This window comes from Diplotaxodon limnothrissa, linkage group LG23, assembly GCF_057381915.1.
Source record: "Diplotaxodon limnothrissa isolate DT_005_m linkage group LG23, D_limnothrissa_male_GT1.1, whole genome shotgun sequence".
NCBI lineage: Eukaryota > Metazoa > Chordata > Actinopteri > Cichliformes > Cichlidae > Diplotaxodon > Diplotaxodon limnothrissa.
In genome coordinates this window covers 20,694,750-20,719,223 of record NC_140617.1, presented here as the reverse complement: position 1 = coordinate 20,719,223, position 24,474 = coordinate 20,694,750, and the positions used below count along the sequence as shown (strand labels likewise).

The following is a 24,474-nucleotide window of genomic DNA, read 5'->3' as shown; positions in this document are numbered from 1 at the left end:
TTCAAATTTCTTCTCCTGCCTGATTTTTTTGCAGAAAAACATGACATGCTACTTGTATTAGTTCAGATTTATTAGCAAAATACCAAGAAAAATGTACTTAAATCTAATATATATATTTTTTGGTTTGGTAAGTTTAGATCTAATCATTTAATAAGTGGCAATTCAGTACAAGCAATATATATTCTTTATATTATGAATAAATGGATAAATAAAATGCATAGATGTAACAAAATGTTGAAAATCTCTGGTGTTTTCTCTCTTTGTGTTGTCGTTGTTGTTGTTTCCCAAGGGCAAAGCTGGAGAAGGCTTTAAAGCAGCAGCTCATGGATTCACCAAACCAAGCGTCTCGCTCTGCAGGTACGAGTTCAGCAGCATGTTTGGAGAGACGTCATTAAGGCAAACAAACATGAATCACAAAGAGGATTTTTCCAGCGAACACAACAGAGCTCTCTGCTTAACTCCATATAGAGGAATGACATTAAAGCATTGGCAGAAACGCTCAGACAGTAAAACAAAGGCTAATCCATAAAACACATTAAACATTAAACCAAACATATTTCATGATTAAAAAAATAATGTGAAATTTATGTCTCAGCCAAATAAAACAAACAAACAGAAGAACAAAAACGGGCAGCTTCTTATATAATATGCTTATGGTTTTCATATCAATCTTTACATGCTTACTTTTCAAAAATTCTAAAACTTGCTCATTTTCAGTACTCAGAGAGAAGTAGCATACACATAGAATATTTTTATCTGTGGGAGCTGGTGGACAACCTTTGGTTGGAATTTTGCAGAGTCTACTCATATTGAGTTAACTAGGAAGTCTATGCTATCTGAACTACACTAATTAGATGTATTTGTTATTAAATTTCAAGGTCAATCAACTTTCATCTTTCTTTTTTAAGAAAAAATGAAAAAGAAAAGAAATTTGAAATCCTCACATCAATTTCTTTCTTTCCACAGAGAAGGAGCTTGCCAGAATGCGAACACAGTTTGTGCAGAGGGTGACAGCAGAAAATTTCACACAGCTACTTGAAGCCCTTGTAACAGACAATGTCTTGAATGAGTTGGAGAAAGAAAGGATACAGGAAACTAACCAAACTAGAGCAGACAAGGCACGTGACTTCATTGACACCGTGAAGAAAAAGGGAGAAAAAGCCTGCAGGATAATGATCAGTCACCTTCGAACCATTGATCCTACAGTTTCCTGTCAGCTAGGTTTGTCCTCTGGGCCATCTGTTCGGTTAGGTGAGAAAAAAAATATTTCTGTTATGATTTTTATCATTGCACAGTTTGCTTGAACGGTGAGAGTATGATGCATTTCTTTTTCTATTGTAAATCGTTTGTCGTTTGTCTTCGGTCAGTTTTCATTTAAATATTTATGGAGTGCCTTACTTGGTTTTTAAATTACTATAAATTTATCTGGAGAAGTGGAGTCCAGTCCATTCTTGAATTACCTTCTGTGAAAAGAAACGAGCAGTTGGGATATTTATATCATCCCAATTGGTTTTCCCTGATGGATGAAAAGGTTGTTTCCCTGAACCACTGGGTTCAAGAATTGATATTGACTATTATCCTAACTTACACAGTAACAGCTCAGAGTTCTGGCAGAACTTTGGGCTATCAGAAACTGAATTTGAATAACTTTTATTTGAATTTGCATTGCTCAGATTGAATCTGAATTTCTCAACTTGATTAAAAGCTTCCAAAACTGAATTTGAAAATTCTTCACCTGTTCAAAGACAAAGCAGCCATTTAAATAAAATATAAGATATTGTTCATCTGTAACTGCAAAAAGAGAATTTAGAAATGTAATTATTAACAAGAGTGAACAAACACTGATTGTGTAATCTACAGCTGTGGCCAAATGTTTGGAGAATGAGAAGTGTTTTGTTTTGTTTTTTTCCACACAATTTGCCGTTTCAGTGATAGTCATATCAGGTGATCCAGATGAGTTAGTAGCTTCTCTACTGTCAGGGTCTCTGCAAGCATATGGGGCTCTGAGAGGGTACAAGTTGGCAACTTTGGAATTCTATTGGAAACAAACTATCATATTTGTTTGTCAAATCTGAACCCAGGGCAAACTAACCTAAATTGGCGTTTTTAGCTAACAGCCACAAAAGCACAACAGTAACTGTTTTGGTTATAATTTGTTTATATTAAGCTTTTTCTTATAGAGGTAATATATTTATTACCAACCTGAGAGTTTATCTGCTGGTCATTGAGCATGACGAATGGGAGGGACTGAGGACACAACCCTGTGGAATGCCAGTGTTAGTAATAATGCTGGCTTAAGTCCTATTGCCGATCCTGACGGACTGCGGCCTGCCAGTCAAAAAGTCCTGTAGCCAGTCACATAGGGTGGGGTGTAGGCCGAGTGTTGCCAACTTTTGAGTGAGTTTGTGTGGGATGACAGTATTGAAGGCAGAGCTGTAATAAACAAAAACTACCCTGATGTATGAGTCTTTGTTTTCTAGATCTGGAGGGTCTCGAAGCAGGTGTAGAATTGAGGTCATCCAGCAGACTGCCTGCAGAGCTGGCAGAACTGCAACTGAGAAGTGAGAGGGGAAACTGAACATATTTGTTACGTCCCCTCTTAAATGCTAGGCGATGAGGGTGGGGGACAGTAACAGTTAGATCCAGGTGGAATGAAAAGAACGCCAGGCAGAGGTATTTAATATAAAAGAGATCTTTATTGTAGGCAAACACCTCAATAATTACAAATGGCAACAACAAAAGGAGACAGCACCGCTGCTTTTTAATAAGAAATCAGGGAGGTCAACCCAAAGTGGTAATGACCACTCAACAAAGAAAGCAACAATAAGGCTTCAACAGAAAGAGACAGCAACGCTGCTAACAAACAATATCCAGGCAGGCCACACAAACTAATGAAGGCCGCCATCACTCATGGGCAATCACTGCTCAGTTAAGCACTACTCACACACCAGAGCCACACACCAGAAGGCTGGTCACACGCAGCAGGCTGTTCCACACCTAAGTCAGTAGCCCACTCTGACCAGCACAGAGGGAAAACCACCAGAAACCTCTCCTTCCTCCTCCACACTGCTCTTCTCCAGCTTATATCACCCCTGAGGGTAATTGGTTGTAACGAGAGCAGATGAGCAGCAGGTGTGACCTAAAGGAGAGGGCAGGGGCAGAGAGAGACAAGGGGAGGGGCCAGAACGAAGGAGGAGGAGAGAGAGAAGACAACACCACGCCCACACACTCCCACAGCCTCCCAGGATGTAACATTCCCCCCACCCTAAATCCACACTATACAAAACACAGAAGAAACTCATCACTATGCACTGCGTGAGAGTGCATCAGCCACCAGATTTTCAGTCCCTTTCTTGTGCTGGATAACCAGATCATAATCCTGCACCAGCAAAGCCCAGCGCATTAGTCGTTGGTTGTGGTTGTACATGCGCTGGAGGAAAGTGAGGGGGTTGTGATCTGTATACACCGTTACCGGAAAGGAGCTAGAGCCCACATACACAGTGAAGTGCTGCAAGGCCATCAGCATCGCTAGAGCCTCTTTCTCTATGGTGGAATAGTTTAGCTGATGGCGCTTGTACTTTACAGAGTAGTAGCAGACTGGGTGACACACACACCCTCTGCGTCGTCTTGTAACAGCACCGCACCAGCTCCGGTGGTACTGGCGTCGACTTCCAGCTTGAAAGGCTGAGAGAAGTTAGGGGCAGCCAGAACTGGGGCGCTGCAAAGGAGGGATTTTGCAGACTCGAATGCGTGCTGGCATTCCCCTGACCACTCAAAAGGGACTTTGGGGCTACATAGCCTTGTCAAAGGGGCCACAACTACCGCAAAGTTCTTGCAAAAACAGCGGTAGTATCCAGTCATGCCCAGGAACCGTTTTAACTCCCGCCTAGTGGCTGGGGCCGGGTAGCTGAGGATAGCCTCGACTTTTGCCTCCACTGGGCGTACCCGCCCGAAACCCACCTGTTTCCCCAGGTACATGACTGTCGCTTTGGCGAACTCGCACTTAGCGAGATTTAGAGTCAACGAGGCGTCAGCCAGTCGCTGAAATACTGGTCGTAGGATGGCCACATGCTCTTCCCACGTGGCTGTGTATATCACCACATCATCCAAGTACACATTACATTGAGGCACGTCTCCTACAACCAGCTGCATCAACCGCTGAAATGTGGCCGGAGCGTTTTTCATGCCAAACGCCATCACGGTGTACTGCATGAAATGGTCGGGTGTGACAAATGCAGAAATGTCAGAGGCTCTGGGGGTCAAAGGCACCTGCCAATATCCTTTAAGAAGGTCCAGTTTGGAAATAAATGTGGCAGGACCTATGTTGTCAATGCAGTCCTCCATACGAGGAAGTGGAAAAGAATCGGCGACAGTCACTGCATTTACCCTACGGTAGTCGGTGCAGAAACGTGGGGTGCCATCAGACTTGGGCGTAAGTAAACATGGAGAGCTCCAAGGGCTGTGACTCGGTTTCGCCAAACCATTCTCCGCTAGATAACTGACCTCCTTCCTCATCACCTCGCGCTTTCCCATAGGGCAGCGGTACGCGTGCTGTTTGATTGGGGTTGCGTCCCCAACATCGATATCATGTTCACAAACATTAGTACGCGAGGGCACATCACCAAAGAGAGAGGGGTAGGAGTGCAGTAGATTAAGCACATCTTCGCATTGTGAAGGGGACAGATGAGACAGGTGGGCCGTTACTTCGGCTAAGTAAGCTGAATTCGCCAACCGTCCACACTGTTGTCCCTCAGAAAGTATATGCAGATCGTCGTCAGCACTGGCCTCTACACTCAGCACGGTGGCGGAGACAGAGCTGGAGGTTGCCGCACTGGCAACAGTCTCATGGGTTTCCCTATCATGGTAGGGTTTTAACATGTTGATGTGGCACAGGCGTGTTTTCCTCCTGTGCTCTGGGGTACTGAGAACATAATCTGTCTCAGACACTTTCCTCACTATGACGTACGGTCCCGCGAAACGGGCCGTAAGAGCAGAACCAGGCACCGGTAGCAACACTAAAACCTTGTCCCCAGCCTGAAAATGCCTTTTCACAGCCTTTCTGTCATGCCACGTCTTCATGCACGCCTGGGCAGTACACAGGGCCTCTTTAGCTAATGAGGTAGCACGTTGCCAACGATCCTTACATGTCTTTACAAAATCTGCCACGTTAGTTTTTGGAGCACCCCCACTAAGGAACCTCTCTTTCAACACCTTTAGCAGACCCCGCACCTCGCGGCCAAACACAAGTGTAGCTGGGCTGAACCCTAAGGACTCCTGCTTAACATTGCGTATTGCGAACAGTACAAAGGGGACACCCTCATCCCAGCTTCTGCCCGTGTCATGGCAGTACTTTTTTAGCATAGCCTTAAGTGTTTGGTGCCAACACTCAAGTGCACCCTGCGACTCTGGGTGATAAGCACTAGACACAGAATGAGAGACTCCCAGGGAAGCTAAAGTCTGTTTGAATGCTCGAGATAAGAAGTTAGTTCCCTGGTCTGTTTGCACTGTTTTTGGAAGACCAAAGGTGGTGAAAAATTTGATTAGCGCCTTAGTAATGTTTGCAGTGGTGACCCTCCGCAGAGGAATTGCTTCGGGGAACCGCGTGGACAAACACATTATGGTCAACAAAAACTGATTGCCTGCTCGTGTTCTTGGCAACGGACCAACACAATCGACCAAAACATGCTCGAATGGCTCACGAACAGCTGGTATTGGACATAGTGGGGCGGGGGGCACAGTTTGATTTGGTTTGCCCACCAGTTGACACGTATGACAAGTATTACAGTACTTCGCAACATCTGTCTTCATTGCCGGCCAGAAGAAGTGCTGCAGAATACGGTCATATGTTTTAGTTATCCCCAAATGTCCTGACCATGAATGGTCATGGGCTAACTGTAGCACGTGCTGACGTAAACTAGCCGGGACCACTATCTGTTGGACTACACTCCAGTCCTCCCCTGGCTTTGAAGTCCACCTGAGCATTAGCAATCCATCAAAAACAACAAACGTCTGCTTCCTGTCTCCTGTCGGATGATCACTCTCATCTACGGCAGCAAAACATTTGGTTAACGACGGGTCTTCTTTCTGAGCGATAATAAGGGCCTCCCGTGTGAGGAGAGGGGGGGCTGCGAGTTCAGGAGCAGGCTCAGCCACCTCTTGAGCCAGTTCCTTGGCATCAGGACCCACCTCCTGCTCCGAGGGCATCACATCCATCTCCAGCATAGAGCCGACCACTGACCCTGACAAGTCAACCACTTCTCCCCGCCGATGGGCCTGTGACCGGGTAAGAACACCTACAGGAAATACATCCGGGTGCTGCCGGTTTAAAGCATCTGGCAAGGGGCTTGGGTCAGGGGTCGTTATGACCTCTGGGGTAGGATAAACCTTCCCGCCTGCAATGTCATTGCCCATTATGAAGTCTACACCATCAATCGGGAAACAAGGACACACAGCTACAGGAAAAACACCGCTTATCAGGTCACTCTGCACCCAAATTCGATGGAGGGGGGCTGGCACATAAGTCATTCCAACGCCTCTAACAATAACATCAGTGCCGCTGGCGGTCTTTTCATCAAAGGCAAGGGCGCTAGCCAGTATGAGGGACTGTGAACCACCTGTGTCACGTAGAATGGTCACATTACGCCCATCTCCAGGCTTACCAGAGAGTGACACCGCTCCTTTGAAAATGAAGGGTTTAAAACATTCGTCAGGCGTTTCAGTGCTAAGTGGTCTACTACCAGAAGAAGCGTTTTTAATCAGCCCTATCCCTTTTGGTTTACGTGGTGTTGAAACTGGCTGTCTTTGCCTGTAGGCCTCGCAATCCGCTATTAAATGGCCGGATTTAAAACAATAGAAACATTTCCGGTCTGACCTGGGACGAGGCACAGGCACCTCTCTCCTTGTGTCTTGCTCACCACTAGCCTTTGCTAGTATGTCGCGTCGCTCATGCTTAACAACACTGGTTTTATGGACGAGTGCGAACTCGTCAGCCAGGGTCGCGGTCTGCTGCAACGTAGAGACCTTCTGCTCATTCAGATATACCGCCATCCGCTCGGTGACGCAATTTTTGAACTCCTCAATGAGAATCAATTCCCGTACCGAAGCTAGGTCTGCAGCTTTACAGGCCATACACCACCGATCAAAGAGGATACTCTTTTCTCTGGCGAAATCCAGGAAGGATTGACCCTGCACCTTTTTCAGCCCCCGAAATCGCTGCCTGTAAGCCTCGGGAACTAGTTCATAGGCTAACAGGATTGCACTTTTCAGTTTGTCGTAGTCCAAGCTGCATTCAGCGGACAACGAGGAACAAACTTCCTGCGCCTTGCCCACCAGCTTGCACTGTAGCAGGATGGCCCACACATCCCGCGGCCAACGCAAGGCTGTCGCTATCCGCTCAAACGATTCAAAATAAATCTCCACCTCAGTGTCACGAAATGCAGGGACCAGACGACTATTCCTTCCTACATCAAACTGAACGTCTGTATGTGACAGCGAAGCCACCACAGGAGGGGTGGAGGCCTGCTGGAGTTCCAGCTGTCGCAGCTTGGCCTTCGTCTCCGCCTCCACTTTCCATCAGCTCAACCTCTCTAGCCCTAGCCAGTTCTGCGTCCAAACGCCTAAGCTCTATCTCCCTCTTCAGCTGGAACTCTCTCTCGCTCTGCTCCTTCTCCAGCTGGAGGCGAGCTAGACGGACTTTGAGCCTAGCATCCTGCTTAGAACCCTCTGATGACTGGATGGAGAGTGGATCAAAACGGGGCAGCGTCATAGGCCCCCCCTCGGGCAACCCCTGGTCCATAGGTGTGGACACTGCTGGTTCTACAACCTGGCCTCGAACGGGAGGCGCCGCACTTGGTCCAGCCGGACTGGGTGTGCTCGGAGGTTCTTGCATTACAACCACCCTCTTCTCCAACAACCCGGACACCAGAGCGGCTTTCAGCTCGGCTTTGCGTAGACCAGTGGAGACACTGATCCCGTAATGTGTAGCCAGCTCATGCAGATCCCTCTTCCTACAAACATCTAGCAGGGCAAGCGACGGCTCTGCTGTAAACCCAGCAATATCAAAAGTGGCCATGAAAACCCAAAATGGCCTGCCAAAACACAAGCAAACCACTAAAAGGCCACACACACACACACACACACACACACACACACACACACACACACACGAAAGAGAAATGTGTTGTGTCAAAAAGTCAACCATTAATTGAAAAGCCCACACTCCCCCCAGTCCTGCCTGCTCAGAATCTAGCCTGTCCTAGCTTCTGGAGCGTACCAGGCTCGAGGCCACTTTAAAGGTGAATCATCAAGTGCCAAAAGGCACCGACAAGCCTACCCCCAACAGAGAATTAATCCCCACCCGGGTTTGCTCTGAAAATAAAAAAGGCAAAACAAAAAAACGAGTGTCCGAAGGAAGAGCAAATGCTCAGCTAGACACTCCCCTGTGCTAGCCGGGGAGAGCAGCAGTTGCCAAATGACCTTCACACAACACACAAACACCTGTACGCACTTGTAATCAACCCAATTCCTTTCATTCCGATCCCGGACGAGCCCCCACTTTGTTACGTCCCCTCTTAAATGCTAGGCGATGAGGGTGGGGGACAGTAACAGTTAGATCCAGGTGGAATGAAAAGAACGCCAGGCAGAGGTATTTAATATAAAAGAGATCTTTATTGTAGGCAAACACCTCAATAATTACAAATGGCAACAACAAAAGGAGACAGCACCGCTGCTTTTTAATAAGAAATCAGGGAGGTCAACCCAAAGTGGTAATGACCACTCAACAAAGAAAGCAACAATAAGGCTTCAACAGAAAGAGACAGCAACGCTGCTAACAAACAATATCCAGGCAGGCCACACAAACTAATGAAGGCCGCCATCACTCATGGGCAATCACTGCTCAGTTAAGCACTACTCACACACCAGAGCCACACACCAGAAGGCTGGTCACACGCAGCAGGCTGTTCCACACCTAAGTCAGTAGCCCACTCTGACCAGCACAGAGGGAAAACCACCAGAAACCTCTCCTTCCTCCTCCACACTGCTCTTCTCCAGCTTATATCACCCCTGAGGGTAATTGGTTGTAACGAGAGCAGATGAGCAGCAGGTGTGACCTAAAGGAGAGGGCAGGGGCAGAGAGAGACAAGGGGAGGGGCCAGAACGAAGGAGGAGGAGAGAGAGAAGACAACACCACGCCCACACACTCCCACAGCCTCCCAGGATGTAACAATATTCAAGAGCTAAATTTAAAAAAAGGATAAAATACAATTTCTTTGGTTCAATAAAAGGATCAGGGATTGTAACATCTAATCCTTTTACTGAATCAAAGAAAATTAATTCATTCTGATTCAATTTAGTGACAATCATCTCCAAACCAACACACTGGATTTCAAATTTAGGTTAATTCAGTTTTAGAAGCTTTTTTTTTTATCTATTGTTGAGCAAATCAGACTCAATCTTAGCAATGCAAATTCAAATATAAATTATTCAAATTCAGTTTCTGATGGCAAAAAGTTCTGCCCATATCAGAGCACCTGGCCTTCTTGGAATGCTCTATTGGCGTGCTGGAACATGCCTCAGGTGGAATCTACAATGTCCTACTAGGAGACTTCAATGATCATGTAGGCAATAACAGTGAGACCTGGGGTGTGACTGTACTAAACAGAGTTTATCTATAATGAACCCGTTGTTCAAGCATTAGGATATTGAAAAGTGCACTCGGCACTGGGAAACACTATGTGGCATGACAATTAACAATTTTTTATGAATTTATATTAAATAAACCAACCATATTAGTCAGAAAATTTTATGTGTTGTTTTTTTCTGTTAGCAGCACTTGAGAAGTGTCAGCTCAAATTCAAATCTACTCTGAAGAAGAAATTCCAGTGTGTGTTTGAGGGAATTCCTAAAGCAGGGAACCCAACCCTGCTGAATCAGATCTACACAGAGCTCTACATCACAGAGGGAGAGACTACAGAGGTCAATCGTGAACATGAGGTCAGACAGATTGAAACAGCATCCAGGAAATGGCACAGTACAAAAATAACAATCAGACAAGAAGACATCTTTAAAGGCCCACCTGGAAGAGATGAACCGATCAGGACAGTGTTGACAATGGGAGTGGCTGGAATTGGGAAAACAGTGTTAACACAGAAGTTCACTCTGGATTGGGCTGAATGCAAAACCAACCAGGACATCCAGTTCATATTTCCATTCCCTTTCAGAGAGCTGAATGTGCTGAAGGAGAAAAAGTTCAGCTTGGTGGAACTTATTCATCGCTTCTTTACTGAAACCAAAGAAGCAGGAATCTGCAGCTTTGAAGACTTCCAGGTTGTGTTCATCTTTGATGGTCTGGATGAGTGTCGACTTCCTCTGGACTTCCACAATACAGAAATCCTGACTGACCCCAGAGAGTCCACTTCTGTGGTTTTGCTACTAACAAACCTCATCAAGGGCAACCTGCTTCCCTCTGCTCAACTCTGGATAACTACACGACCTGCAGCAGCCAATCAGATCCCTTCGGACTGTGTTGACATGGTGACAGAAATCAGAGGGTTCACTGACCCACAGAAGGAGGAATACTTCAAGAAGAGATTCACTAATGAGAAGCGGTCCAGGAGCATCATCTTCCACATCAAGACATCACGAAGCCTCCACATCATGTGCCACATCCCAATCTTCTGCTGGATCACTGCTACAGTTCTGGAGAATATGCTAGAAACCAGAAAGAGGCGAGAGTTGCCTAAGACTCTGACTGAGATGTACATCCACTTCCTGGTGATTCAGGTCAAAGTGAAGAAGGTCAAGTATGATGGAGGAGTTGAGACAGATCCACACTGGAGTCCAGAGAGCAGGAAGATGATTGAGTCTCTGGGAAAACTGGCTTTTGATCAGCTGCAGAAAGGAAATCTGATCTTCTATGAATCAGACCTGACAGAGTGTGGCATCGATATCAGAGCAGCCTCAGTGTACTCAGGAGTGCTCACACAGATCTTTAGAGAGGAGAGAGGACTGTACCAGGACAGGGTGTTCTGCTTTGTCCATCTAAGTGTTCAGGAGTTTTTGGCTGCTCTTCATGTCAATCTGCTGGAAGAACAACAAACTGGGGCAGACTTCTACAATACTGCTGTGAACAAGTCCTTACAGAGTCCAAATGGACACCTGGACTTGTTCCTTCGCTTCCTCCTGGGTCTATCACTGCAGACCAATCAGAGTCGCCTGAAAGGCCTGCTGACACAGACAAGAAGTCCACAGACCAATGAGGAAAGAGTTCAGTACATCAAGAAGAAGCTCAATGAGAATCTGTCTGTAGAGAAAAGCATAAACCTGTTTCACTGTCTGAATGAACTGAATGATCGTTCTCTAGTGAAGGAGATCCAACAGGCTCTGAGTTCAGGAAGTCTCTCCACAGATAAACTGTCTCCTGCTCACTGGTCAGCTCTGGTCTTCATCTTACTTTCATCAGAAGAAGATCTGGATGAGTTTGACCTGAAGAAATACGCTGCTTCAGAGGAGGCTCTTCTGAGACTGATGCCAGTGGTCAAAGCTTCCAATAAAGCTCTGTAAGTTATATATATTTTTAATAGGGGTGCAACGATATTCGTATCGATATTGAACCGTTCGATACAGTGCTTTCGGTTCGGTACGCATATGTATCGAACAATACAACTGTAATTTATTTTATCAATTTTCCTTCTGTCGATGCTGTCTGTGTTGAGCGCTCAGTGAATCTGTGTTCGACTACTCCGCCTAGGCTGCACTGTCGAGCGCAGATCCACTGAGCGCTCAACACAGACAGCATAGTCAGAAGGAAGAGCGCAGGGCAAGCTAGCGAGACAGAAGTTAAGCTCTCCTTACAACAGGCAAATTGAACGTCAGATCTGGCGTTTGGAATTATTTTGGTTTTCATGTGACGTATGACCCTGAAGGTAAGCGAGTCATGGACTAAAGTAAAACAGTATGTTGAATGTAATGCTCAATTACATTGGTGTGAACTAGTGTGTTAGCGCAGTTAGCTCGTTAACGTGTTGGCCGTCTAGCCCCATGCACGGAGCGCTCGGCGGTAGCTCGTTAACGGAGATTTGCCGTGTTGTGGCGTTAAGGTCATTTCAACGAGATTAACCTGAAAGCACTAGCGGGAACACAACGAATATGACTGCACATTTACGCCGACATCATCGTAGTGCAAAGACAAGTGGAAGCAGACAAAAAAAAGCAAGCATGCTACTAACTTTAGCCGAGTCATTTAGACAGCTGTTAGCACATGATTCTCCTTATGCTGCTGAGAATATAGCCCAGAAGAAGCGGATAGTATAGCTTTTATTTTGGAAAGAGACATTTCTCTGTAATAAACTCTCTTTTCCAAAGATGAGTGATTCCTCAATCAGATACAGGGCTTGCAATATCGCTAGCCCGACGTCCCGGAGCTAGCGATTTTTTCAGTCGGGCTACCAAAATCTATCTCTGCCCTGCCCGTCGGGCTATTGTAGGAAGGAAAAATATATGTCAATGCTTTTGCATTCTTTCGGAAATGTAGCTGGGTAATTATGTCATTGGCATCGGTGAGCCACTGTCAATATGTGACATATTGAAGTCGCGTTTGAATTTGCGCTTGTTTTTTTGCTTTCACTTTGCAATCGTGCGAACTGTGTATAGAGAGCGACAGCACTGATCTGTGAGTGATGATAATTTGTGCACCAATTCCTCTGACATCGTCTTATTAATCGTTAGCTTACTATGCAAACATGACAAGTGAAATCTCCCGCAGCAAGCTTAAACATGTGAGAGGTTGATCGTGCAGAGAATCGCTGAGCTTATGTGAGTGCGTGTGTAAAAGCATTTCAGTTCTGCTGAGCCAAATAAGACAGGTCAGGGTGAAGAAGTGACAGCCAAAGAAAAGCTTACCACAAAACGGAGAAGTTATGACAAATCAGACTATAAGGCAAAAAGAAAGTGCAGCTTTATGGTTTCATGGACAAAAGAATTTCTGTGGCTGCAATATGATGAGCTAAATAACCAGGGCTGCACATAAGTGGTCCGCAGGTGCGCATTCGCTGTCAAAATAAAAAACACGCACAAGGGTTAGGGTTAAATTTAAAAACTGTACTTTTGAGTTAAAATATATATTTATAATTTTAATAAATGACAAATTAAAAAGGCATGAACATTTTTTTTGTATCGAAAAAATATCGAACCGTGACACCAAAGTATCGAACCGAACCGAACCGTGAATTTTGTGTATCGTTGCACCCCTAATTTTTAAATGCATTGCCATCTTTATAAATGAATAAAAATGTACAAAATTTACATTACTATCTTTTCAGACTGAGTGGCTGTAACCTCTCAGAGAGAAGCTGTGACGCTCTATCCTCAGTTAGCCTGGAGTCCTCTAATTTAATTGAGCTGGACCTGAATAACAACGATCTGAAGGATTCAGGAGTGATGCTACTATCTTCTGGATTGAAGAGTCTGCAGTGTAATCTCCACATTCTCAGGTAAGAATTCAGCAGATTGTTTCAAACAAGAGCTATTTTCTGAAATTATCTGTCTATAAATATTTCTGCTTATCTAAACCTTCTGTCATTCTTAAACAACAAGACAGGGCAGCTTTACCACCAAGAATTTCCAGTTATCCCGTTCTGGCAGTTTAAAAATTCTGTCCAATTCCTCTTTTGGTTGCACATTCAAATATACATGTTTTAGAGAGACCTGTGAGACGCTGTTACATAAAACTGCATAGTGAAAACAAGGGTTAGGGGTAACTGATATACATTGAGGGGAATTAATTATGTGTTGAATTTGTACGTTTGTTCACTTACAGAAAAACTAATAGTTTATAATTTTATTGTCATTTGATTAAATGAATGAACACAGAATATCAACCAAAAATCCAGAAAAAAACACATTACATAAGAGTTATAAATTGAGTGAGATAAGTATTCGATCCAAAAGCAAAACATGACTTAGTATTTGGAGAAACCCTTGTTGGCAAAGCAGTGGAAAGATGTTTCTTGTAGTTTAGTCACTCGGTTTGCACACATCTCAGGAGGGGTTTTGTTCCAGTCCTCTTTAGAAAAACTCTCTAAATCTTAGAAGTTTCTTGGCTGCTACTTGGCAACTCAAAGTTTCAGTTCCCTCCACAGACACCAGACATTACCACAATCAATTTTAAATGAAACAAATCATATGCAGTTTAAGAGGAGACGTTCAGCTTTAATTCAGTGGTTTGAACAAAAATATTGCATAAAAAAGATGAGGAACTAAATGATTTTTTAACACAATCTTCTCATTTCAGGGGCTCAAAAGTAATTGGACAAATGAAATAATTGAAAATAAAATCTTAATTTCTAATGCTTGGTTGAAACCCATTTGCTGGCAGGAAAATGCCAAAGTCTTGAACTCATGGTGACCTACTTGGCCATTCAAGAACATTAGATTTCTTTGCTTTGGCTGTATGTTTTGGGTAATTGTCCATCTGTATTATGAAACACCACCCAATCGATTTGACTGCATTTAGCTGGATGTGAGCAGGCAGTACGACTCTGTACACCTCAGAATTCATTCTACTGCTTCTGTCCTGTGTCACATCATCAATAAACACTAGTGTCCCAGTTCCACTGGCAGCCATGCACACCCAAGCCACCACACTGCCTCTGCCATGTTTTATGATGTTGTATGATTGGATCATGAGGTGTTCCACACCTTCTCTATACTTTCTTCGTGCCATCATTCTGGTAGAGGTTTATCTTAGTTTCCTCTGTCCAAAGAATGATTTTACGGATTTTTACAGATTTTACTGGATTTCTTTTGTGTTTTTTAGCAAAGTCCAATGTAGCCTTTCTATTTTTAAGGGTTATGAGTGGCTTCCAGTGCTTGCTTTCTTTCTTTCTTTCTTTCTTTCTTTCTCAGGATGAACGAAACTGTAGAGTTCACTAGTCCTAGTATTGTAGCAAATTCTTGGATATGTTTTTTCTGTTTACATTAAACTATTCCAGATGAAAGTACCACACCTCAAAACAACTCCAGGCCTTTTATCTCCTTAACTGATTATGATGTATTGAAGAAATTGCCCACATCTGCCCATGACATAGCTTTTGAGTCAATTGTCCAATTACTTTTGCTCCCTTTAAAAACATGTTGGGACATGTTAAGGATGCTGAAACTCATACAGTGGGGCAAAAAAGTATTTAGTCAGCCACCGATTGTGCAAGTTCCCCCACCTAAAACGATGACAGAGGTCAGTAATTTGCACCAGAGGTACACTTCAACTGTGAGAGACAGAATGTGAAAAAAAAAATCCATGAATCCACATGGTAGGATTTGTAAAGAATTTATTCGTAAATCAGGGTGGAAAATAAGTATTTGGTCAATAACAAAACTACAACTCAATACTTTGTAACATAACCTTTGTTGGCAATAACAGAGGTCAAACGTTTACTATAGGTCTTTACCAGGTTTGCACACACAGTAGCTGGTATTTTGGCCCATTCCTCCGTGCAGATCTTCTCGAGAGCAGTGATGTTTTGAGGCTGTCGCCGAGCAACACGGACTTTCAACTCCCGCCACAGATTTTCTATGGGGTTGAGGTCTGGAGACTGGCTAGGCCACTCCAGGACTTTCAAATGCTTCTTACGGAGCCACTCCTTTGTTGCCCGGGCGGTGTGTTTTGGATCATTGTCATGTTGGAAGACCCAGCCTCGTTTCATCTTCAAAGTTCTCACTGATGGAAGGTGGTTTTGGCTCAAAATCTAACGATACATGGCCCCATTCATTCTGTCCTAAAACGGATCAGTCGTCCTGTCCCCTTGGCAGAAAAACAGCCCCATAGCATGATGTTTCCACCCCCATGCTTCACAGTAGGTATGGTGTTCTTGGGATGCAACTCAGTATTCTTCTTCCTCCAAACACGACGAGTTGAGTTTATACCAAGAAGTTCTACTTTGGTTTCATCTGACCACATGACATTCTCCCAATCCTCTGCTGTATCATCCATGTGCTCTCTGGCAAACTTCAGACGGGCCTGGACATGCACTGGCTTCAGCAGCGGAACACGTCTGGCACTGCGGGATTTGATTCCCTGCCGTTGTAGTGTGTTACTGATGGTGACCTTTGTTACTTTGGTCCCGGCTCTCTGCAGGTCATTCACCAGGTCCCCCCGTGTGGTTCTGGGATCTTTGCTCACCGTTCTCATGATCATTTTGACCCCACGGGATGAGATCTTGCGTGGAGCCCCAGATCGAGGGAGATTATCAGTGGTCTTGTATGTCTTCCATTTTCTGATGATTGCTCCCACAGTTGATTTTTTCACACCAAGCTGCTTGCCTATTGTAGATTCACTCTTCCCAGTCTGGTGCAGGTCTACAATACTTTTCCTGGTGTCCTTCGAAAGCTCTTTGGTCTTGGCCATGGCGGAGTTTGGAGTCTGACTGTTTGAGGCTGTGGACAGGTGTCTTTTATACAGATGATGAGTTCAAACAGGTGCCATTCATACAGGTAACGAGTGGGGGACAGAAAAGCTTCTTACAGAAGACATTACAGGTCTGTGAGAGCCAGAGATTTTCCTTGTTTGAGGTGACCAAATACTTATTTTCCACCCTGATTTACGAATAAATTCTTTACAAATCCTACCATGTGAATTCATGGATTTTTTTTTCACATTCTGTCTCTCACAGTTGAAGTGTACCTCTGGTGCAAATTACTGACCTCTGTCATCATTTTAAGTGGGGGAACTTGCACAATCGGTGGCTGACTAAATACTTTTTTGCCCCACTGTAAACCCTTCATCCAGTTTGAATGTGGATACCCTGAAATGAAAGCTGAGAGTCTATACATTATGTCCATGTCCATTATATATCTGTAATAGTTTACTTATGTCATTGTCCAAATATATATATATCTATATATATATATATATATATATATATATATATATATATATATATATATATATATATATACATACATACATACATACATACATACACACACACACACACACACACACACACACACACCATAGTCTGTAGATTGGACCTACTTCCTGGAGGTATGACAACAGCATGCAATATAAGATTATTTTTGCCACAATATTGTGAGATTGTGGAGAACTTTTAACAGGAAGGTGCTGCATCTTGGGTAAAGATGATATATCTATATCTGTACATTATTAAATGTGTACACAACACACAACAATGTGAACCACAGTGAAGACTTGGACAATAACATGGGGCAATCACTGTCATGTTGTTTTGTGTGTCTATAGGCTGTCAGGCTGTCTAATCACAGAGCATGGTTGCACTTCTCTGGCCTCAGCTTTGCGCTCCAACTCCCAACTGAGAGAGCTGGACTTGAGCTATAACCATCCAGGAGAGGCAGGAGAGAAGCAGCTGAAACAGCTGAGAATGGATATCAGGTATGGAGATGCCTGTTGAAATCACATACAGTGTCTAAAGGAGGAAGAAATACTGTCATGTTGTCAGGCTTTCTAAATCTGCTGTAGGTGTGGATGCGATTGCCTGTGTGAATCCCCGATTGACAAAAGTTTAACTCTACACTGTGTGTTTACCGTACCACCATTTTTCCATGCTGGATCTTTAAAAAAAAGATGAAATATGAAAAAAAAAAGATTTACAGATTGCAGACCTCTTTGTAAGTTTGTGTGTGTGATTAATATCTCACATGTTGACAAAGTGCTAGCAGCTGAATTTGCATGATGACTAATAAGGGCCTTATTATTTTTAGAACAGGGTCCAAAGTCGTTACTGTTATCATCCTCTCTTTTCTTCAGCCGTTTCACTTTGAACCTCACTGTTCATGCTATGAAATTTCTCCCACAGAAAACCTGATACCAAGAATGAAAGAGTTGAAAGTTTTTAATCAGAGGTCCCAAGTCATCTCTGAGTTCAGTGAGCGAGTTTAGAATTAGGTCGCCGTGTAATATGTATGTTTTAAAAGAGCTTTTTCTGGTATTTCAAATAAACTGACACAAGTGGACAAACATCTCTCTTTTCTAGAACACACTTTTACGTGTGCAAGCAATAATTGCTGCCATGTCAAATAAATATTGGTGCAAACAGCATGACGCAAACATTAGTACACCTGTTTGCACAGTTGATCTAAGTAGTTTTTTCATCCATATTTTGCAGCTTTAGAAAGGAACTTCCAGAAGTTTATATGCAAGGCGGTTAGTGCAAAAATATCAGTTCCCACATGTTACATGCAATCTTGCAAATCCTGACAGTACTTTGCTGAGTTTGGACTGAAGCAATACATTAGTTAATCTGGCCCTTAGGTGGTTATTTTTTTATGCACTCTGGCCATGATGAAAGCATTTATTTCTATTCCTCATTTACTATTACTATTAGAGAATAATAAACTATGTGTATGAGCCTTGTGTGCATGCTGAAAGAGACTGTGCTGGTCTGACCCTCTCCTCCTTTCAGGGTGGAGCCTGCTGGAGAACAATGGTTGACACCAGGGCTGAGGAAGTGTAAGTGTGTTTTTAATGTGATTCATGAAAACAAAGCAGCACACATTCAACCATCTTCAAACTGTCACATCACTCATTCACACCTCTGATGTCAGGAGTCGTCATCAAAGTGTCAATCAATGAACAGATGATGGATCAATAACTGCAGCTGGATTGTGTTTGTTCTCTCCATCAGATTCCTGTCCACTCACAATCGACAAAAACACAGTAAATAAAAACCTCAAACTGACTGACAACAACAGGAAGGTGACACATGTGAAGAAGATTCAGTCATATTCTGATCATCCAGACAGATTTGATGACTGTCCTCAGCTGCTCTGCACAAATCCTCTGACTGGTCGCTGTTACTGGGAGGTCGAGTGGAGAGGAGACATTGAAATATCAGTGAGTTACAGAGGAATCAGAAGGAAAGGACACATAACAGACTGTGGGTTTGGATCAAATGATCAATCTTGGAGTCTGAGGTGCTCTGACAATGGTTACTCTGTGTGGCACAGTAAGCGGCACATGCACATCTCTTCTTCTTCATGCTTCTCGTCTGTTACTAACAGAGTAGCAGTGTATGTGGACTGTCCTGCTGGCACTGTGTCCTTCTACAGAGTCTCTGACATTTTGATCCACCTCCACACCTTCAACACCACATTTACTGAACCGCTTTATCCTGGATTTAGGTTAAGGTCCAACCCTGATTCCTCTGTTTCTCTCCCCCTGTTAGGCAAAATTTAGACTGTTACAAAAAAACAAAGATGCTCCAGTTATTCCAAGATCAACATATTGCTTCTCTGTCTTTTTCCACTTAAAGCTTTACAGTCAACATCAGTATGTTGTGTTTCTCTTCTCTTAAGCTGATATGATTCAGTTTTTGTGAACAGACACAAAAATTGCTTAACTTTGTATCAACTGCAGCCCTGCACCAGTAGTGAATTGAAAGCATGGAAGCATGGATGCAGCAGCCCCTATTGAAAAAGTCAGACATTGCACCAACTCCTGCCAAAGTTCCATCAAAATTTCCTGCTGTTTGGCTTAGTTAGAGTAGTTATTTTGTAATTCGTGATTGATCAGTAATATACTAAATAATAATGGTTTTTTATCTTTAAATAATACCAAAGATCGTGTTCAAATGATATTACTTAGAATAGAATAGAATAGAATAGAATAGCCTTTATTGTCTTTTTTTTTTTTTTTTGCCTGTCCCGTTTGGCTCTTTTGCCATCAGAATTGTTGTCTAAAGGCAAAGAAAGATGCCCAACGGATTTACTTTACCAAATTGACCATCCCAGCCTTGCCATAATGGTCCATTTGATTCACCTTTTATTGTTCATTTTATTTTCACTTACTGAATATGGGACAGACTTGACTGGGGGAAAGAAGGGGAGAAAGAAAGAGGGAAAGAGAAACAGCTGAGAAGAGGGACGGGGGAGAAGGGCAAAAGACAAAAACCAACAGAATGAGCAGAAAAAAAAAGAAGAAAGAAAATGCATATATCAATCACCTGGGTCACCTGCTGAGAAAGAAAAAAGAAAACAAGCAGAAGAGAACAAGAGTAATAGAATAAACAACATCACAATGATATATGGGAATATGACAGTAAATACTAAATATTAAACATTATTGTGCAGCACATAAGATCAACAGAACACAGTGTGCTTTGAGGTAGGAGCCAAAAAGGGTGTAGTTTGTGGGTGTGATCACCCGTGTGTACACCTGTGAGCATGGACGCGCTTGTTTTTGTTTTTTTTTAAAGGTTCCTTCATGTAATGATCTGCTAGAGGGTGTGGGGGGGCCACAGCCCCGTCCTCCAGGGCATGAAGCAGGTATGGAGGAGATCAAAACTCCAGACATCCAGAGGCCCCCAGAACACAAGAGACCAAGGAAGACCAACAGAGGGGCAGCCGCGCCACTGTCCCAGAAAGAGCTGAGGAGAGTCCCAGATGAGGGCTCACTCAGCAGCCGCGGAGCAGAAGCCAGGGGGAGTTGCAGTGACGCGCCCGTGAGCTCCGCCGGCAGCCAGCCGTGCCTGAGTGACCGAGCCCCAGGCCGAGAGGCCGGGGGCACCCCACCTCCGAAGTGGCCCGAGCGAGCCCCAGGCTCCAGGCCCCGATATGCGGACACCAAGGAGTGAGCCGGTGTGTACTTGGACGCCCATCCCCGGATAGCCTTTATTGTCATTGTACAGAGTACAACGAAATTGGAGTGCCACTCCCTTGGTGCAAGTTTCAATAATAAATATAAATGTAAAATATAAAAAGTACAAAAAAACAATCGTAAGTACTCAAACAATAGTATGTACAATATATGCTCTTTATTGCTAATAAAGAGGGGTTTCCAAATATCATTAAGCTGTAATTTCATACAAACACCTTTTGCTGCCAAATCAGAATGTGTTTTGGAAATTGGGTTCCTAAGCCTGGTGAAATACTCCATTTATTTTAATATTTTTCAATAACATACATCAGCCTGTATGTCTTAACTCCTGTCTCAAAGGGGACCACCGGTGTTCTGAGACTGCCATGCCTTTTTTCTGTTTTCATAATGAATTCGCTTGCTTATTTGTGTCCCTCACTGGATGTATTATAATGTGACAATACTGTAGGAGTGATTTTTTTGGGTTGTTATCTTATGCATGCTGTTAGTGGTCACGTTTGTGTTTTTTCTTTGGTGATTGTATTAAAGGTAGATGCACATAATTTTTTTTTCTTTTCTTTTCTTTTTTCTTTTTTGTGTCCCGTTTGGATCTTTAGCCATCAGAATTGTTGTCTTAAGGCCAAGAAAGATGCCAAGCGGATTTATTTTACCAAGTGGATCATCATGGCCTTGCCATATTGGTCCATTTGATTGACCTTTATTATAATTATGAATTTATTTTATTTTCAGTTGCTACAAATGGGACAGACATGACTGGGGGATAGGACAGGGAGAAAGAATGAAAGAAAGAGAGGGAGAGAAAGAAAACCAAAGGGGAGAGGAGACGGTGAGAAGGGGGGGGAAGAAAGAAAAAAACAAAAAAAAAACAACAAACACCTGGATCACCTGTATGGAGAAAAAAACAGAAGAGAAAGCAAACAACATAGAGCAACATAATAAAAAAAAAACGCACCATCACAATAAACTAGCTAGCAGTAGATAACAGTAGATACTAAATAATAAACGATATTGTGCAGCACGCAAGATAGACAGCGCACAATGTGCTTTGAGGCAGCAGCCAAGAAAGGTGTAGTCCGCGTCTGTGAACACCCGTGTGTACACCTGTGTGCATACCTGTGTGGATCAGCATACTTGTATTCCAAAGGTTTCTCCATGTAACGATCTGCTAGGGAGTGTGGGGAGCCATAGCCCCGTCCACCAGGGTATGAAGCAGGTATGGAGGAGATCCAGGCCCCAGACATCCAGAGGCCCCAGAGTACAAGGACCCGAGGAGGACCACCAAAAGGGGGGGAACGGTGCCACCCTCCTAGGAAGAGCTGAGTAGAGCCCCAAAGGAGAGGTCACCCCGCAGCTACGGAGCAGAGGCCAGAGGGGGTTGCAGTGGCGTGCCTACGGGCTCTGCCGGCAGCCAGCTGTGCCAGAGAGGACCGAGCTTCAGGCCCAGAGGCCAGAGGCCTGACGGCATCCCACCCCCCGGAAGGAGCCCAGCCGGGCCACAGGCGCCCGGCCCCACCAATCGGCCATCAGGAGTGAGCCGGTACATACATGAGCGCCCAGCCCCAGACGGCAAGGACCACCAACACACCAACGTCTGAGGGCATCAGCCACCTGCAGGGAGTGTGGTGAGGGGAGATAGGCCTCCGTACTTTAGAGGGCCTGAGATGTACCCAGAGAGGTTGAGTCTAAGACCCAACCTGGCATATAGACACAGACGAACAGGCGCACGCGGACACAAACATGCATTCCTACCCCCATATACACAACCAAATACTCGACACTCACCCAACATGTAGACAGACACAAATAGACACTGCACAGACAGTCACACTCCCCAAACATACTCTATATCCCAAGTCCAGGTACCCCCGCCCAGTGGCGTGTCTAGAAATTTTTTGTTGGGGGGGCCAGGTAGGGGCACAGATTTGGAGAAGGGTGGCAGATTTAATTGGCAGATAATGTTTAAAAAAAAATTCTACCAACCCTTAACCATAATTCAATAATCCTATAAACCTAATAACCAAATGCACTTTTAACTCTTATTAGAATGAGATTTTAACCACTACGGTGCAAAGTTTTTAGATACTGCGTTGATAAAGTACAAGAGATACAATCAGTGCTTTGTCAGTGTTTACTCAGCATTCAAGGACAGCAATGTTTGCATAGTATTTTTACTGCCATGTAGTGCACATATGTTTTGGGCAAAAACTGTTTTTAATATTAAAATACGAACATTTGTAACAAACAATTGACAAATTAGCCAATGCCAATGCAAAACTTTATCTGCCTGTTAAAAAAAGAAGATAATCTTCTCACAAACTGGTGATTTTGAAACAGGAAAAAAGTGGAGAAACAACTGAAAAGACTAACATTTGAATAAAACCTGAAAGCAAGTAAATACTTTCTATGCTGCCTTATGGTAAACATCTATACATTTTACGTCAGATAAAAACTTTGGTTGTAAGATTCAGATAATTATTTAAGTTTTAAGAATAACTCCAGCTTTGTGTCTTTTTCCATTCTAGCTAAAGTTCGGGACAAACTGCGTCTCTTCTCAGCTCAATACGAAACGTGTAATATTTTCTCTGAATGAGGGACCATTCCATTTTTTAAGGAGCTGTTGGCAACTCTACTAATTAACCTTATGAATAAAATAAAGTTCACTATCAGTAACATCATAGCACCCACCCAGCTGTATAAAAACTCCGTCAAACTGGCTAGAACGCAGTACGAGTTATTGCAACTGAGGGTAAAAAGTCAGCACAACGAAAATAAACTCCACCTGAACTTGGTTTATATCTGACCCAGATAGACTGCAGGTCATAACTTCTTACCTGAAGTTCAGTTCACCTGACACTCGGACTGGCGGCTGCCTCGGGGCTCTCCTCCTGCCTCCCCTTCCCTCATCCACCTGTTGCCTCTGTGGAAGCCCCGTCATAGCCACCACCAAACAACGGAGTTATTTTTACACATCGACCTGCATCTGGCCAATCCACCACCTCTCATTGTTCATGCCATTACAAAAAAAAAAATAAAAAATAAGTCATATGCCCGATGGCCAGTCCAGCTATGTTAACCTGCAACCAAATCTGCAGCTCCATACAGCAATGTTACGACTTAGATGATATCTTATAACTCATAACTCTTATGTTAGCTGCCCTCAGCAGCAAACTGTCTGAAATATTCCACAGCTGCAATAATTCTTTAAGTGTTATTTTTTTCCTTGGTATTCTAATTTCACCGAAGTTTACTAAACTCAAGAAACTTAATATTACTTACCGGGACATTTATTGTGTCCTCATTTTCTTTCACCGAAAAATTGTTTCCTGCAGTGCCGTCTTTCGTGCTTGGCTCTCCTACCTTTGCTAACGTGATGCACATAGCGCAGAAGCCGATGCTGCATTCACTTACACTCGGATATCTGAGCTTCACCGTGAAAACATAATCGTACATTTGATATTTGATTGAATTTTATTGTTTTGCCTTTGGGGTGGCACCTGGGGTGGCCAGTCTGGTTGGGGGGGTGGCCTGTGCCCCCCCAGGCCACCCCGCTGGACACGCCATTGCCCCCGCCCCCAGAGGGGCAAGCGGACCACTTCCTTATCTGCAGTAGCAGGGAGGCCCTGCATCCCAGACCCCAGTCTGACGGCCAGCACCTCCTGCCAGCCCCCCAGCCCTGACGGCTAACAGAACCGGGGTGAGTGAAGACCTCAAACATAACTTATTATGTTTGAGACTAGATGCACATAATTAACGCCAGGTGTGTTGTTGATTGCGAGGAAGCAAACAGTTTGTGACCGCTGCACTGTTATGTTAAATCATGTTGGAATAAAGAATCTAAAGGACAA

General features: G+C 43.9%; 1 protein-coding gene across 1 annotated transcript; it reads left to right on the top strand.

The window, feature by feature from the left end:
• Nucleotides 1–310: 310 nt before the first annotated feature.
• On the top strand, nucleotides 311–19,210 carry LOC146607961 (protein NLRC3-like). The gene is made up of 7 exons (XM_085348493.1): nucleotides 311–357; nucleotides 967–1,251; nucleotides 9,827–11,558; nucleotides 13,320–13,490; nucleotides 17,258–17,407; nucleotides 18,438–18,484; nucleotides 18,660–19,210. Exons 1-7 carry the CDS (start codon nucleotides 324–326, stop codon nucleotides 19,208–19,210), a joined length of 2,970 nt encoding a protein of 989 aa, XP_085204619.1. The 5' UTR covers nucleotides 311–323.
• The last annotated feature ends 5,264 nt before the right edge of the window (nucleotides 19,211–24,474 follow it).

What these genes read in the sequence shown, in the direction of transcription:
- LOC146607961 (XM_085348493.1), top strand. Translation starts at nt 324, where the DNA reads ATGGATTCACCAAACCAAGCGTCTCGCTCTGCAG. An exon ending in TGGGCCATCTGTTCGGTTAG is followed by an intron (nt 1,252 to 9,826) that starts GTGAGAAAAAAA and finishes TTTTTCTGTTAG; the next exon opens with CAGCACTTGAGAAGTGTCAG. An exon ending in AAAGCTTCCAATAAAGCTCT is followed by an intron (nt 11,559 to 13,319) that starts GTAAGTTATATA and finishes CTATCTTTTCAG; the next exon opens with ACTGAGTGGCTGTAACCTCT.